Here is a 17,247-nt window from a genome sequence, read left to right on the forward strand (position 1 = left end):
TCAACAGTTATCATTGGACAAATTCTTCGGTAAACACAGTAAACACAGTAAACTAGTGCTGGGTGGTATCACCAAAACATTCTATCACAGTATCTTTTAAGATTCGTATTTTAAATGTAAAGAATATTTTTTGAATGACTGGGCCTTTACATGGTTTGGGGCGGATCTAGAGGGGTGGCAGCAGCTGCCCTAGAAAATGCCTGACCACCCCAGCTGCCACAGTTTGCTGTCAGTGCTGTCAAATTTAACACATTTACTGATAATAAAAAGAAAACTTGGAAATTAATTTAATGATCTGTTACAGCCACATTTTAGACTCAGTGATGGTTCAGTCAAAAGTAGTGTGTATAATGTAATGTTAGTTTAGTTAATTTGGGGGCTTTTCCAAGTAAATACTGATATGATGTGATAGTGATTAAATCAGCATGTATTTCTGCCACCCTCTGTACAATTTTTTTTTATTATAATACGGGAGGATGTTAGTTCAGAATTGGTATTACAACATAAACAAATTAACTCAGTCATGTAGGCGTCCCAGTCTCAATAATAATACAAAAAATTGTAGTTCAGTTAATACACAATATTGTTTGTTTTTTTTAATTAGGTAACTAAAATGTTTTTTCAAACCTAGTTTCAGCTTTAACTTTAGTTGTAAATAAGCATGCCTTACAGACACACACAAATATGTATACACACACAAGTGTAGCCTTTTCTTCATCCACATCCACCCAGTTTGTGATATGGGAGCAGCACTAAATCACTGTTCTCCATCAACCTCATTAAATGAAATATGTACTCCAGTGTTTATCTCAAGTGAGCTCATTTGCCTGTCTAACAGGGGTTTAACTGATTACAGAGGCAGCTCCCAGGAGGATGAGAGAAATGCCCTCCTTTAAATCTGTTTTATTGCACATGATGTCATTAACTTTGCAATGGAGCTTGTTTGGTTACATGATGTTCTGTCCAATGACCCAAACTAAACAGATGCATACATCATCTCTGCAACGAGGTGGCAAATCAACAATAAAAACAGTTTAACACTTGAGAATGCTGAAAGGTTTTTATTTTTATTGAAACAACACAATAATACATCAGTGGTAAAGAGTTTACAAAAACACAACTCTCACTCAGTGTCACCCACCGACCTGCAGCGGGACACATGCTCTGGATTTTGGATTCTAGTCTTGTGTGGAGGTGTTTCCCACAAATACTTTTTACAGGCAGAAATACTGCAGCTGGTTGGGGTAAGCTGAGTGTGTGGAGCCAAAGAAGCAGTGTGTACAGTTAGTTTACAAGTCAGAAAACTGGTCCAGTGCAAAGAAGGAAAAGCGGTCTGCAAGGACTTCCTTTTCTATTTTCTAATGAGCATTTGTAGTTTTATTTATTGTTTTAGGAAACAATATGGCTGTGGCTAGTGAGGCATTTCTTCAGTTAGTTTCTAGAGAAGAAAACTTTTCACCTGATTCCAGTGTAATGTTAAATAGCTAGAAACATGACTACTCTGAGGCTGTACTTAAATGCTCACAAGGGTGATGTGGGATATGGTGATAACAGGCATGTTTACCATGTTCATTAGTTTAGCTTGTCAGCAGGCTAACATTAGCTAATTAGCACTAAATGACAGGAATAACATTAGTTTTGTATTTCATTTTGACTGACTGGCTGCTGTGAAAAAGGTCAATTGGACAAATGATAAATTTCACCTGATGAAGTGATGAAACGTCAGAGGATCCCTTAAGTGATTGCAATCGACCCTTTTTGCTCTGTGCTCCAATTACAGTTGAGCAAGCCACATTTTGAAGATGGTTCAAATGTAAGAACGGCATATAGTTAACATCCATTACATTGAGGCCCTTGCTAAACAAGTTCACACAATGCTGATAAAGCTTCCCACCAACAGGTAAACCTCTCTATATTTCACAGATATTTAAATCTGGTGTCTGCGGCAATATCCCCTAGAAGTGTCAGAGAAGTTTCCTCTGAGTGTGCTTTAAATAATGTATAACTGCACTTTTTTGTAACTATTTCTGAACACAAGTCTAGGCCTTTCCAGGCCTATGAGCGTTATGTAATGTCATAAGTATGCAGTGACAGTGTTTGTGTAATCACGTCTTACTGCCAGGAGTGTGAGACAAGGTTCCTTTGACAAAAAGCCAATGAGATTTTTCAGCTGGATTTTGAATTATTGCAGAAAATAATTGTAAAACTTACAAGTTGTAAAGTTTGAGTTAGAATAGTTTGCTTGAGTGCGAGTATTAACACAGCGCAGCTGTAAAGGCGGAGTAGTGAGTAAACCTCTGTGGTCTCACTTAGCCGCTTGTTAACAACCACCTTTGTAAGACGTAAAAGCTTCAACATTCACAGGTGGGGTATTTACTGATGTGTTTTATGTCGTAGAACAAAATATGAAAAATCTGTTAAGCTTGTGTTAACCACAGACCTTATTTCAGGCATCTAACCAAAATCCCATTTAAAAAAAACCATCGACTTTAAGGAGAGGGAACTGAAGGTGCTAAAATGCTAACTCAGTTCTGAGTTTTAGGACTCATTCCTGCAGCGCTCTAGAGTATTAATAAGAATTTCTTGAAATTAGCCTTGTTGATATCATTGAAAGACTTTTTCTTGGCCTTATTTTAAGAACTCTTATCAAGTGAAAACGTTTACTGATGGCCACATTTGCTTACTTTTTTGTAATTTTGCTCATATCTATCATGTTTTCACTTAAATTTTGGTCGGTCAGGGGTCAATTTGATGGCAATCTTTGGCTCCACTGAAGTCAAACTCCAACAAACTCACTCTTTGTTTATCTTTTTTAGCTCCGCCTTAAAGAAGTGTATGCAGAGCTGAAACTACAACATACTCAAACAAAGAATACATAATGAAATTCACTCATATTTACACCAACACTGTAAAATTTAATTCCAGTCAGTAACATACAGGAAGTAACAAGATCAAAGTATCAAAGTAGTGCAAAACTATAAAGATGGGCCAGTTAGAAACAGGCTAATACAAGGAGAAGGTATTTGGCTGAGAATATGAAGGCATCAGAACAATTCCAACAAACTGAAATAAATGTGTGCAGCAGACAAACCTTCCACAGAGGTTTCCTGTCAGTCACTCAAACATAATTTCATATCTGGTCACATTAAACATCGGTTCTGTTCATGTTTGAGACCAAAACGGTCAATCAATAATTGCAATACATTTTAATCAGATTCCTTAAAAGTACCTCAACAATATTTCCTTCTAAAGAAACCATCTTCCGTTCTCTTATGTTAACCTTGTGGTAACATGAAAAGCGAATAAAGTGGCGAAATGAACTTTAAAACAATAAGAGTCAGTGGTTTGTGGATGACAGAATCAAGTAAGCTCTTTGATTAAATACGGACACATCCAAGTCCTCATAACAGTTGAGTATGGAACTCAAGGCAATGATAATACTGTGGGGTCCTTCAAATACTGTAGCATATGCCTCAAGTGCTTCTCGACTCAGTGGAAGGAGCATGGCACTGACATACAGAGTGGAGTTTCAGAACTATTTCTAGTAGACGGAGGTCGTCTTCGGTTGAGCCAAAGAGCCACTAGATTTCAGAGTAAAAGTTAGCCGTCTGGAAAACATGAATGTCAAAGCAGGAACTGTAAATGCACTGACTTCCTTTATACTCTATTATACTACTATATCATTCATGCACTTCTGTAGCCTTGGCCAGTAACCTAGCCCAATGATGATAAAAACGCACAATTCAAAGTTGGCCCCTGCACCCTGGCTCAAGCAGCAATGGTAGAACATGGATTGAGGGAGCGCATTGCCGAAATCAAAGATTTGTTTCTGATCGCACCTCCACACAATCCTGCCAGACCTATCTCCACACAACAATCTGCTTGCTATGTTTTTACCCAACCTCACCCTGTGTGCTGACCAAAGGTTGACACCCAAAAACATCCTCCACACAGCAAAATCAGAAAATACTCTCTGCAGATACAGACACCGCCACAAATTTCTAGTGGGTCACAAGTGATGACTGAGAGGGATTCTGTTGTATGAGTCTATACATTGTTTTTACCTACCTACATAGTATGCTTTTAAACCACAATGGATGGATGGGAATATTTGAACTAATTTTTCCTTTATCGATTCCATGATAAAGGCTGGAAGTAGGACGTCTTCTACTGTCCAAATATGTCTTAATACAAGTTAAACATGTTCATTTATATTTTAAAAGAACGCTGTAATCGCTCCTCCATACTGACTGTGAGGGGATCCTTTTATTAACTGCTCTGTAAGAAATAGTTGACAAAATCCAGAATTTTATACTACTGCTGAGCCAACAAAACAGTGCTACACCAATCTTAGCTACAATGCTAATACTGCTTGCAGTAGATTGCCATGTTTCAGAGACTCAAACAGTTTCTGTAACAAACCTGGTAGTTGCATCTGTTTGCCAATATTTTGCCTGGTCTCAATATGAGGCCAATGTTTTATTGTACAGTTCTGGAAATTCTGAAACACAAATTTACCATCAAGATCGATCGGCTGTGTGCACAAACATCAGTGCAGATCGTGTGAAAGCCCGACAGATTTGAACTTACTGCGGACATCCATGCAGAGCTCCATAAATGAAGGCAGCACCAAAGTTGTTTCTGCACCAGTGTGAATATGCCTTAATGGTGGAGTGAACTTGGAGGCTGAGCTTTGTAGAAGCTGGGGATTACGTTCAGCAGCTTGAATCAATTTTATTTTTTGAGTCCATTTCTACCCAATGGCCATGGCATTAATGTATACATTTGGTTAAAATATCAAATGACTGTTGAGGAACATTGAGGTTAGTGTTAATACGTAATGCTCAAAAGCTGATTTCCACTGGGGCCACTTGTGACTTTAGCCACGCTCAACTATCTAGAAAAAGTCATTCTTTGGCTACACTTCTTATTGACTTGATGAGTTCTGCCTGTCAAATCAACAGCACTGTGCATTCATGAAGTGTGAGGTGAGGTTGCTTTGGATAAAGGCATCCATCGAATGACGTGTGAATTATTTCCAGCTAACCGTAGCTGGGTCCAAACATGGCAGGAAGAGGCAGTGGGACCAAGGTTCAGCAGGTATCAGTGCTGCTGGATGAAAACACACAGTGGCTTTCAGTTTTTGTGGCGGTGTTTGAGTTTTGGACACCAGTCAGTATCTGCATACAGAAGGCAGTGGACAGTCTTAAACCTGCAGGGCGGGAAGAGAAGAGAGTCAGTTACTAACCAAACGTCAAGTGCTCAGCACTTCCCAGAGAACATTAGGTAAATCAAGTTAGGAGACTTAGGTAAAGAGATTAAAAAATCTGTAGAATTGACAATTCAACACATCCTTTGAAAACCTGTCATCTAGATTGTGTTTTCTTGGTTTGATCTGGGCCTCTTAATGAAGGGATACTGTTCCAGCATCATACAGCACAGATTTACCAGTTAGCTGTGGCAGAATATAACTTCCATCTAACACTTTTGGAATGAACTGGAATGCTGGCTGTAAGCCACACCTTATCAGTTGCTGACCCTCACCAATGCTGAAATGAAGAAAATCCCTGCAACCAGGTTCCAAAAGTGGTGGAAAGTCTTCCTAGAAGATTGGAGGCTGTTGTAGTAGCATATTAATTCCCATGGTTTTTTAATCACATATTTATGGAAGCATATTGTATTCACTTGAAAAACTTCTGTCTTTGTGGTCCATGCCCACAGCTGAGTGCACCAGCAAAGTACCAAGAGTTAAAGGCTAGAGGAAACAGAGCCCTGCATTGGTCAGCTGGAGCTTGCTGGAAGCTGTCTTAGGCCTCAGTGTAGGGGTTTTGGGTCAGGATTAGAGGGCTGAGAGCACTGTGGGACCACTGGAATATGCAGGAAGATGGATACAGGATTTGGGTTAGGCTCAGGGAGGCTGAGAGCCAGCCATAGGCATGGAGAGCATGCTAGAGGCATCATGTTAATTCAGAAAACAGGGCAGAATGTTTGTTTTTTTATTATGAAAAATGATATCAGAATTATGAGATAATGAGTCATTAATTCAGAAAAACAGAGCAGATTTTCTTTCAAGAGAATGCAATACATTTCCATGCATATTTAACTCTCGTGTATGACTGGGACATACTGGCCATATTGTATACTTTGCACTACACTACAGTGCTAAATCTCTACATTATATAATTTTCCCAACGAAACTAACAGACTGTAAAAGTACCACAAATAGCTCTACACTACGAGAACATTAAGCAAAATTCTACAACAAGCTGAGAACCTCAATGATTTAGAAGCTTTTTTAAAATATGAGTTTAGTTTAACCCTAGCTTGTCTCACAGTAGTGTATGATAATAAATGCAGAACAGAACTATGGTCGAGTGCAGTGTATGGGGGAGCAAAAGAGCAATATTGCAGTGTTTTGGTATCAATATGCTTACCTTGTGGGGTCTTCAGCCAGTGAAAAGCCCCCAACAATGCTGACCACATTTCTTCTGTTCTCAAAGCCTCCATAGCTAAGAGTCACCTGTTGCAAAACAAACAAATATACACAGTTCAACTTTCTTTAATCAATGGAACAGCTTCTGATGCAAAAATCTGTCACATCTGAAAATTATAGGGTTCACTGCCACATTTGCTCAAGATGTGAAATGTCATTTCATACTGCACACACACACACACACGCACACTCACACACACACACTCACACACACACTCACACACACACTCACCTGCTCCAGCACAGTGTCAGTGGGCAGCTTCTGTAGGTTCTCCAGGTGAGAGTGGAAGAGGTGTGTGTGTGTTAGGGTCACCTCCAGCAGTGCTTCAATGATGTAGCCGATGGTGCAGTCGTCTGGTAGTCGGATCTTCTCCGCTGTGCTGATGAAGTTCCCCAAACTGAAAGCAGAGGGCAGAGTTTAAGCCTACCAAGCCTGTCTGCAACTTCTTTCAGTTTCCCTTTCAAAATTCCAGACTTCTTACAAGTTTTTGTCCGACTATATTTGACATGGTAAATGGTAAATGGACCTGTACTTGTATAGCACCTTTCTAGTCTTCCGACCACTCAAAGTGCTTTTACACTACATGCCACATTCACCCTTTCACACACATTCACTCAGTGATGGCAAAGTCCATTGAACACAAACTAACCAGTCATACACATTCACACACCAAATTCCTACACATCAGGAGCAATTTGGGGTTAAGTATCTTACTCAAGGATACTTCGACACATGGCCGAACCAACAACCTTCCGATTAGTGGACGACCCACTCTGCCTCTGAGCCACAGCCGCCCCACCTTAGTACAAATATTTTAATGACTTTTTTAGGTAAATGAATGATTTTAAAATCCAACTGTTAACATGTACGTTACATTCTGACTCTGTATGCCTGTCTGTGCAGCCTTGTTTATTCACTGTGTCCATGGAAACAATGATGAACGCAACCCCCTGCTCTCTCATGCAGTGATAAACATTTTGGCTGCCTTTTCCAAACACCATGACAAAGACTCTGCTTGTATGATTGATAACAACAACGCACCTAACTCACAATAAGACCTGAAGGCAGGGTGCTGGATCCTTAATGTTTTTAATAATATTAATAAAGAAAGACTAGGATAGCACTCCAATTACAATTATTAACTTCGCCACACAGATGTTGGGGTAATCTCCCTGCGTTTGTTTTGTGTTAACATTTAACAATACATAATGATTTTAAACAATGGGGGCGAGGAAAGAACCCATTTCCCTTTTAGTTCACTATGCATCTAAGCCATATTATATGCTATGCGGAACCTCATTTTCTACCACTACATGCAACAAAATGAGTACCTGGCTCAGTTCAAACATTAGTTGAGTACCTAATCCTAGATGTCCTACCTGGCCCATGGGCTCATTTTTAGTGCCAGACCTCTGCTGATACAGAAACCTGCTCCACCTGTGGCAAACCAGAACTTGACAGACACCTGAAATGAGAAAGGATCAGCCAGCTGTTAGGGGTGTAATAGTCACATAACCCAGTTAACATTCTGAAGCCTGGATTTAGCTTTATTGCTCACTCCTATATTTGTCAGTTAGTGGAGCCAGAAACTCCTAATAAAAGGTGTAAGCTGACTGACCGATCCGTCACTCTTGACCCTCTCTGCAGCCTCTATAGGATGATCCAGACTGGGCCGGCCCAGGTACACATCCTGGCTGTGGTGGTAGGAGGAGAGCAGATGCAGCAGGCTGGGCAGGATCACATAGTTATCATCATCCACATGACAGAACCACCTGTAAAACAAACACACAGACACACACACACAGAGTCAGTGTTGTATCTTAATTTGTAGGTGAATGTGTGTCGTGATGGTTGCCTTGCAATCAACTGCTTGAAATGTAATCAATACCTCTAACAGTTAACAGTCTGCTCAGATCAGATCACTTTGCACTTACTTTTTCTGAGACTCAATGAATTTGTCGTACTCTACAGACATCTTGCAGCATAGAGCCTGCCGGGTGTGAGCTGCTGAGCAGTTAGTGTTGATGATGTTAGCTCCTGGGAAAAGACAGCAGACGACAGCACTGTATACAGTATCATACTGTTCCTACAGTCATCATGCATCCCTAGTTGGTAGCAGATGGTTCGCCTACAGTACAAAAGCACTGGAGATACTGTACATCATAAATGTTACCATTCGATGTACATGACTACATATTCCTGTGACACATACACTGCAGTACAAACACTGTACTATTTGAACTACAATTATTAAGAGGATGTAAATCTGCACATCTGCATTGATCTACCTCTGTGCTAGCTAGACACAATTAAAGAATTTCTCAATTTGGACCAAATAGTTTTGCATAATTACTCAAATGTAATTGGCCCCTTTTACCCCAAATGTTATACTCAGTGTAAAACATTATTTTTTGTGCTTTACATCTTTATGCCCTATCTTCATTCTGTTCTTCATTGTTGAAACAACGGGTTATTATTGTTTCTGATCTTTGGCCACACAAAATGAGTCAGGAAACTGTCCCACTTCATACCTGTTCTCAGCCGCAGCTCCTTGTCCTCCCCGTCAGTGAATATGTAGGTCTAAAACAAAAGGCACACTGTTAAAAATGTTAGTGCAAGCGCACACACACATTCTTGCACTCCTACTGGGACACAATGAAGAGATCCATTGTTTGCTCTTGTTGTTGAGGATGTGTGTGAAGTCGTGAGAGGAAAAGCAAAGACAGAACAAAAAATGACACACACACACACACACACACACACACACACACACACACACACACACACACACACACACACACACACACAGAGAGAGAGAGAGAGAGAGAGAGAGAGAGAGAGAGCACATTTTACAACTCTCCTCGGTGCTTCAACTTACTGCACTTTTACCAACAGGTGTGCTGTGGAAACGAGTACCAAATCAGTCCAGTATTTTACAGAAATTACAAGAACATGAACTGTATGCTTCTTTTCACCTTCTCATCTCTCTTTGGGTTATGTTGTGCAAATAAAATTTAAGTTAAATTTGTGGTCAACTGCTCCTGCTACACTGGCTCTAGTTCTAATTTGCCTTATAATAAGAAATCTCTATTAAATCTCAATTAAAAGTACTGCTCTAGCGCCAGGATCAGAAAAACCTGGACGATACCCTACCCTTCCTGTTAGTCACCTATAGTGTACGACAGGCAGACGCGTGCATGTTCAGCCTCTTCAGAGCCATGCAGGCAGGTTATTTAATAGATGCTACCCTTAAAGGCATCATTTGTCTCACAATGTGATGATACCTTCTCTACACACCACACTGACTATTACAGTAGAAGAGCGACACGACACACTGACATGTTCACATTAAAAACAAAGTGGTGTGAGCAGCTTTTAATTTTACAGGCAGTTGTAAACATGAAGGGCAGACTTTACTGACTTATGAGCAGTAAAGTAAAATGGCAACAGGCCTGTAATGCCTCCCAGTATCTCATAGTAAATGATTAGTTAAAGCTGGCAGCTAACACAGAACAGACTCACAGTGGAGCCCTTTCACAGCGGACCTGGACCCAGAGCCAGTATACTGGGAGCACACAAACTGACCTGGAACTCCTCCACCCTCTCTGGCTGTGACATTTCTGAGTGAAGTGGGACAGAGTGTTTCTGCAGTTAAACCTCCTTCTGTCCACACTGAGGCTCTTTGTCCAGCAGTGGGACTTACTAATTGCTTTTAATAGAGCTCAAAGCAGAGCTGGTCACAGTGTTGGATACTGTATATGAGGTACTTAGTACCACTTTGCACCAAAGCCTTTCTTCATTCACATTTGACTTTGAGCATTAAAACTGGCCATGTCATGTTTGTTGAATATTAATGACTCTCTAGTGGACAGTCCATTTGACAAGATTGTAAACTTAAACTGGTTTCTTGCTGTCTCCAGCTGCTCAAAATAGAGCTGCAACAGTTAGTTAGACACAATTTCCTTCAATCAGCATTTTTCCAGCAAAAATACCACAAATTCTATAGACTCAGCTTCGAACGTGTGAGGAGAGGGTGTTTGTCTTGGTCTTTTTCTTTGACAGTGAATTGCTAATTTTGCCCGGTCAGGTAAGTGAGTCAGAAATCTACTTTCCTGAAGTAAATGTTTTCTTGCCCATATAGGAATAGTTTATTACTGGTTATCAAATAACAACAAAGACTCTCTTAGCTGCCATGCAAGCAAGACGCTGTTGGCTTTTGTTATGGCACATTTTTTGTCTTTGAAAAACCCACTTTATCCACCTTGCTCTCAAACTTGATACAATCTTCTTAAGCCAGCCGCCATTTTCTCAACAATACTGAGATCTGACATAGTAATACTGAAAAATGCTGCAGAGAATAACAGGAAAAAAAAAAAATATATATATATATATCTATTGTTTGTAAGCTCCTACAGCTTAATGATAATTTCAGTTGGTAGAAAGATGTTTAAAATGACTGCTACATACCCCGTAATGGTTCCTGTGTCTTGTAAACATTGTGCTTTATTGATCCTCAATCACACTCCAAACTCCCCTGTCCCAAATTTCTCCACTTCCATCATCAGCTCCAGAAAATTCCTTCTTTTTACCACTTGCCTGATCGGGCAAATGAGTTGTTAAATTTACTAACCTAACGTTGCATTTTACTTGCCTCAAGCTAATTTTTGGACATTTTATGAACAAAATAATCTATAAATAGCCAAAAAAATTATTGGCAGATCAAACAATAATAAGAGTCATCATTAGCTGCAGCTCTAGTTCAAAAGTTTGAGTGTTTAGAAAGTGTTCCTACAAGTCCGGTCTACAGCAAAACTAATTCTCAGTATATGGCATTTTCCTTCACAGCTGCACCACATTAGAACAAGCAGAAATTCAGTATATATGTAGTCATAGAAATGTACCAATCAGAACATTAAAGGCTGTACACACTTTCAGATCACCCCAACAGATGTTTCTATTTTGTGTAACTAATAAGACCTCTTCTCGAATTGTGAGGGTTATGGGTAGGGTTAGGGTAGAAGTTCTGAGCATGTTTAAGACTTCTTGCATATGTTGGCTTAAAGATTTTGTTTGACAACAGTTTCTCAGCTTAGAAATGAATTGTGAAGCTCAAGTATGAAACTGTTCTGTCATATTGGAAGAGTCAGCGCTGTGGTGTGGTGAGTGATGAGTGTGTATTGATATGATGTAGTATGGTGGTTGGTGGGGCAGACACTCTTGCATTAAGAGAAGGAACATGGCGCACACGCACACACACACACACACACCTGAATTTTAAGTATTGGGTATTATCCAAAGCGAAGAGCAACATACAGCTGTTGAAACTGTTTCCACGATAAACAACTTGTCTGATAGAGGGGACTCTGACACAGAGCAGATGAGGGGCGAAGTCAAGATTTATTTTCTTATAAATGTCCTGTGGTTCCACTAAATGTCAATGAGGACAAACTCTAACCGCATCCACAAGGAATCTCTGGTGGTGATAAGTTAACACCCCAAAAACCACCCTAACAGACACAGGGTGTATGCAAGCAAGGGCCAAATCCATTAGCACCAACCATCATTTTATAAGCCTAAATCCATGTAAACTAGTGGAGTCCACATGGTCATCAAGGTCCGCTGCTTCCTGCACCTTGCCTCACGCACCACAGGAGCAGCTACGCGCTGCAGGAATGTGTTTATATGAGATTCTGCTTATTTAAAGATGTGCTCTGAATGTTATGACCTGCTTATGCTAATGATCACAACTCATTAATTATTATAAAAGGGCTTTTAGATCATGTACCACACCCCTGGCTATACCACCTTAGAAGGCAGACTTCAGGCTATGGCATATTTGGCACTTCTACGATTTGACGTATACATACTTTTCCTGTAAGTAAGTCCCTTTGGATAAATCTGTCTGCTAAATGGATGTTATGGGCTGTAATGTTTTATTTTACAAAGATGTGCCCATACAGCTTTGATGAAAATGCCAAACTGAGATGGATGAGACTGACCCTGAAACAGAGTACAATATTCAGCCAGCAGCATCTTAATGGCAATCTTCTCCTTGAAAAACTAGCTAAAATGATACCAAGTGTATAACAGCATGATTACAACAAGGACTACAGTACCATATTTTCCGGACTATAAGTCGCACTTTTTTTCATAGTTTGGCTGGTCCTGCGACTTATATATGAAATTTAACATGTTTTAAGGCTTAACCAAAGCACGACATCTCAGTGAACCGGAGCTTTAAGGCAGTCTTTGGTCGCCTGTGGGAGGAGTGGATGGTGGATGGAGAGCACAGCTTCACAGCAACCGGAAGGATGCGCCATGCAACTTTCCAGCAAGTCATTGGATGGATCGACACAGCATGGACTTCAGTGACAACCGAAACCATGTGTTTAACTTGCATTTCCTAATTGAATGTCTGTTCTTGGTCTTGGATGCTGACTTATAGTCCGGAAAATACGGTATATATATAATCTGTTGATTATTTTTGGATTGGTCATTTGATCTCGAAAACTTGCCCACTGCAATGTGTCTGAGCCCAAAGTGATATCTTGTTTGTTTTGCCTGACAAACAGTCCAGCTCTCAATATATGCACATATATGTGTGTGTGTATATATATAAAAATGATATAAAACAGAGAATTTAATAAGTTGAAGCCAAATAAACAAATAAGTAAGTCCAGCTGTCCTCACCTGTTCTTTAGCTTGGGAAACCCAAGTCTGAATCAGCAACTCTAATCTGGACTTGTGGTACTTCCTGGTAGTCTTCACTGCAATAAAAATGTCCTTAAAGTCTAACAGGTCCCGAGACCTAGACCCAGATAGTCCACCACCCTTTCCTCCAGGGAGAGCCCCTCTTTTCATCCCACTCTTGAGAATATTGTTATTATTCATGGTAACGTCAGTCTGAATAGATCCCCCCTGCCCCGCTGAGCTCCCATTGAGCCCCGTGGCGGATTCAGTTTCTCCTGCATGGACAGACACTGCTGGAACATGGTGTGACGAGCCTGCCTGTGCAGGTCTCACTTGGGGTCGGGGCTGAGGCAGGTCTACCTGGCGTGCTGGGGGCTGCAGGGCAGGGATGAGCAGAAGCAAGAGGCCACAGAATGCAAGGGAGAACAGGAAGCAGAACTTGCTGACACCCACTGATGCTATGTGCATCCTGACTGGCCGATGGAGCAGGTTCATCAGCCTCCAGGGCTGCAGTCAGTCCCGACACCACCCTGTCCCATCCTCAAACCGTCACATGGAATCCTGCACAGAAAGAGGGAAGATTATTTAGAGGCATGTTTAATATATATCATGTGATGTTAGAGAACGTCTAACATTTTGATTTTGCTTGTTTATTTCCTTGTCACAAATCACTCTTCCACAGTTCATATGAGAACAATAGATGAGGCAGGGATGCAATGCAAAGAAAGCATTTACCCACAGCTACTTTAATCTGCTGACCTTCCTTTCTCTTCCCCTTACACACGCTAGCAACTCCGCACTGCTCTGCGCGCACACACACGCACACACATATATTACTTTGCACTACAATTAGACTGCTTATTTATACATTTTCTATACATTTTTTATATTGCATTTTATATTGAATTTTTTGATATGTCTGTGTGTAGTTACTGTGTGTAATGCTGCTGCTACACTGCAATTTCCCAGCTTGGGATCAATCAAGTATATCTATCTATCTATCTATCTATCTATCTATCTATCTATCTATCTATCTACACACACACACACTCCTACTACAATGGGCTATACATTCATATTTTACTTTTTATGTCATGCTTAATTGAACATTTGCATCTACATAAAAGGAGAATAATAATCAATTATCAGGGATAATCAGAGATGTCCCTGCTTTTTTCAGCAAAATGTATGCCACGCCACTTTCAGCACGTGTGGCTTTGTAGTAAAAGAGTACAGTACTAAACTGACCTCTGCCTGCACTTCAGAACCATCTCCCATTGAAAATGTGTGGCAGATTATGAAGTGCAAAATACGACAACAGAGAGCCCAGACTGCGCTTGCTTGTGCCCCCCAAAATAAAACCTCCCACAAATCTGTTTCCAATACTGGTTTCTGTCCCCCACAAAGGGCCCTGTTTAGTTACAAAACGGAGGACAGGATTCCCCATTGAGCCCCACCAGCAACAGAAAGACACTGATGTGGGGAGTGTTCATACTGGTCTGATTTGGGTAAGTCATCAGTCAGAGCCAGCAGTTTATCAATGAGTTCACTCAAGTCACATCTGATAGCCAGGCTTCCCCACAGACTGGAGCATATGTACTGGTTGCAGGGACACCTCAACAAACAGAGTGGTTGTTCTCTCTCTCCTTCCCCATAGGGCTACAACTAACCATTATTTTCATTATCAATTAATCTGTCCACCATGTTCTCGATTAATCGATTAGTTGTTTGGTCCATAAAAAGTGAAAAATGTTCACTGTTTCCCAAAGCCAAAGATACTCAATTTACTGTCATAGATGACGAAAGAAACCAGAAATGTTTACATTTGAAAAGTTGAAAAGTTACTCAAAATGATTAGTTGATTAACAAATAAGTTGGCAATTAATTTAATAGTTAGCCATCAATGCAGCTCTAGTTTTACTTTTCAGGTTGTTTTTGTAAAGTTCTCTGTCAACACTGAGAATATAATTAAATCTCTTCTTTCAGTTGGAAAACAACTAATGCTGAAACAATTATAGAATTGATCTATTAATGGACAGACAGAAATTATTGGGCAACAATTCTGAATTTTCCGCTTCTCAAATGGCTTTGCTATTTTTTGTTTCTTTTTCACAGTTTTCTTTGTTTATCATGGTAGTGTTGGTCAGACAAAACCACAATACATCTGTCACTGTAGGCACTAGCCAAATTATGATGGCATTTTATACACCAAATGATTGATAGAAAAATAATCAAGAGATTAATCAATAATGAAAAAAATAATTAGATGTCACTCGACGAACCATAAAATTGTGCATTCGATTTTTAGAGCTGCAACTATCTGGCGATTAATCAACTATTTTAATAACTGATTAATTGTTTTGAGTCATATAGTTAACTGAATATCTTTGGCTTATGGACTCTGGCTTTTTCACAATTTTCTGACATTTTATGGACCAAACAACTAATTGATAAATTAAGAAAAATTCTCGACAGGTCAGTCAATAATGAATGAATGAATATTTGTTAGTGGCAGCCCTAATGACCATAAATACAGGTTAATAAGACATATGGCAATTCAACATGGAAGGCGACCGCAGCATCTGTAGATGTAAACGGCTCTTTCTAAGTTAACAAAAACACAACAACTCTAATTTTCAGGTGGTTATACACTAATGAAAACGTACTTTATGAATATTATATTTCATTTCTGACAATAGATCCTCCTAAATGTTACACACTGGACCTTACACCAGCATGCTGTGGACATGCTTAAAAGTGCTGAAGGTTTTAGTGGTGGTGTTCTGTAGCTGTCCATTACCTCCCAAAAAGGACAATGGTATGGGGTTGTTGAAGGGCAAGAGAGGAGAGTAGGGGGCAATAATTTATTATTATTATTATTATTAATATTATAAAATTACTATAAATAAATAAATAAAATACATTATACGGGATGGTTTCTAGTCAGGCAACAGCTGTAATTTATACCTAGTCCACATTTAAAGTTTATATATTGTGTCAAAATCCCTTTGCTATTCCATTGTAAAGACAACAATCTCTTTCAAATAAGTTGTGCTACAGATGCAGATATACATTCATTAGATTGCGTCCCATAAAATAAGGAAGTCTGGTTGCTAATCTGCGTAAAAAACAAACCGGATACTCTAATCACAGCCACTGCCTGACATAGTTTAATGCTAACACTCAAGCTAGCTTTGGTAACTTGCGTACCAAACAGCTATACTACTTCCGTTTAAAAAAACGTAAATTTAACTTATCGTTTAATTATGGAAGAAGTGATTATAAGCGTCAAAGAGACATACTGATACATTCGGCATGCTTATAACTTACCAAGCAACTCTAACTTCCGTTTACATTTGGTTAACGCTAGAGCTTAAACACTGTTGAGCGGAGAAAATGTGTGAATTCTGGCATAACAGAAGAATTCTTCTCATCAAAATAACGTTGTATGCGGACTGAACAGTGCTCCTCAAATCGCCATACGTTTTATGATGTGTTCAAACTGTACTTCGCTTTCTGTGTTTTGTTCTACGAGACACAAATCAGCCTCTAACAAGCGCACTCTAACGTTAAAGAGAAAGGTTTCCAAGTGGAGTTTGGCGTGGTGAAAGAGCTTTAGAAAGAATGGCATTTGGGACTTCGCTGCAGCACTTACCATGAAATATATCAGAGGACACATTTGACTTCTTTTTTCAGCATGGTGTTTAGGTCGCTCGGGAAGCCGCGAAGCGTTTACTAAAACACAGCTAGCTTGGTGGAAAAAACATTCTTTAGTTTCGACGGTGTTGAATTAAGAACGCCACCGGACCCACTGCTCGACTCTTCCTTTTTGTTCCGACCTGACTTTAAATTCACATCAGTTGTCGTAGTTCCTCTTCTGCCCTCTCGGTTTATATCGTCGGCCGTATTTGGCGTTTAGGAAGCTGTTTAGAAGACCTGTACAAGAACAAGATTACTTTCACTGCCATCCCGACCGCTTCTTTTCAACCAAATATTCCACAACCCACTAAACTCATCTCGGACCGCCGTGCCAAGCTAGCTACGATAATAAACTCGTTATTCC

At 39.9% G+C, this 17,247-nt stretch overlaps 1 protein-coding gene across 1 annotated transcript; it reads right to left on the bottom strand.

The window, feature by feature from the left end:
- Window positions 1–1,046: 1,046 nt before the first annotated feature.
- On the bottom strand, window positions 1,047–17,215 carry rfng (RFNG O-fucosylpeptide 3-beta-N-acetylglucosaminyltransferase). The gene is made up of 9 exons (XM_051417169.1): window positions 16,840–17,215; window positions 13,185–13,745; window positions 9,026–9,074; window positions 8,429–8,531; window positions 8,113–8,266; window positions 7,874–7,959; window positions 6,726–6,891; window positions 6,435–6,520; window positions 1,047–5,212 (listed from the first exon to the last, which is right to left on the bottom strand). The coding sequence occupies exons 2-9, from the start codon at window positions 13,677–13,679 to the stop codon at window positions 5,137–5,139; spliced, it is 1,215 nt and encodes a 404-aa protein (XP_051273129.1). The 5' UTR covers window positions 13,680–13,745; window positions 16,840–17,215; the 3' UTR covers window positions 1,047–5,136.
- Between the last annotated feature and the right edge of the window lie 32 nt (window positions 17,216–17,247).

The sequence above is a fragment of the Dicentrarchus labrax genome, unplaced genomic scaffold (assembly GCF_905237075.1).
Source record: "Dicentrarchus labrax unplaced genomic scaffold, dlabrax2021, whole genome shotgun sequence".
NCBI classification, from domain to species: domain Eukaryota; kingdom Metazoa; phylum Chordata; class Actinopteri; family Moronidae; genus Dicentrarchus; species Dicentrarchus labrax.

Coding starts and splice junctions, on each gene's coding strand:
- rfng (XM_051417169.1), bottom strand. CDS start 13,679: ATGAACCTGCTCCATCGGCCAGTCAGGATGCACATAGCATCAGTGGGT. Junction 6,892..7,873: donor AAAATGAGCCCATGGGCCAG/GTAGGACATCTA, acceptor CTCTGCTTTCAG/TTTGGGGAACTTCATCAGCA. Junction 6,521..6,725: donor CTGACACTGTGCTGGAGCAG/GTGAGTGTGTGT, acceptor GTTTTGCAACAG/GTGACTCTTAGCTATGGAGG.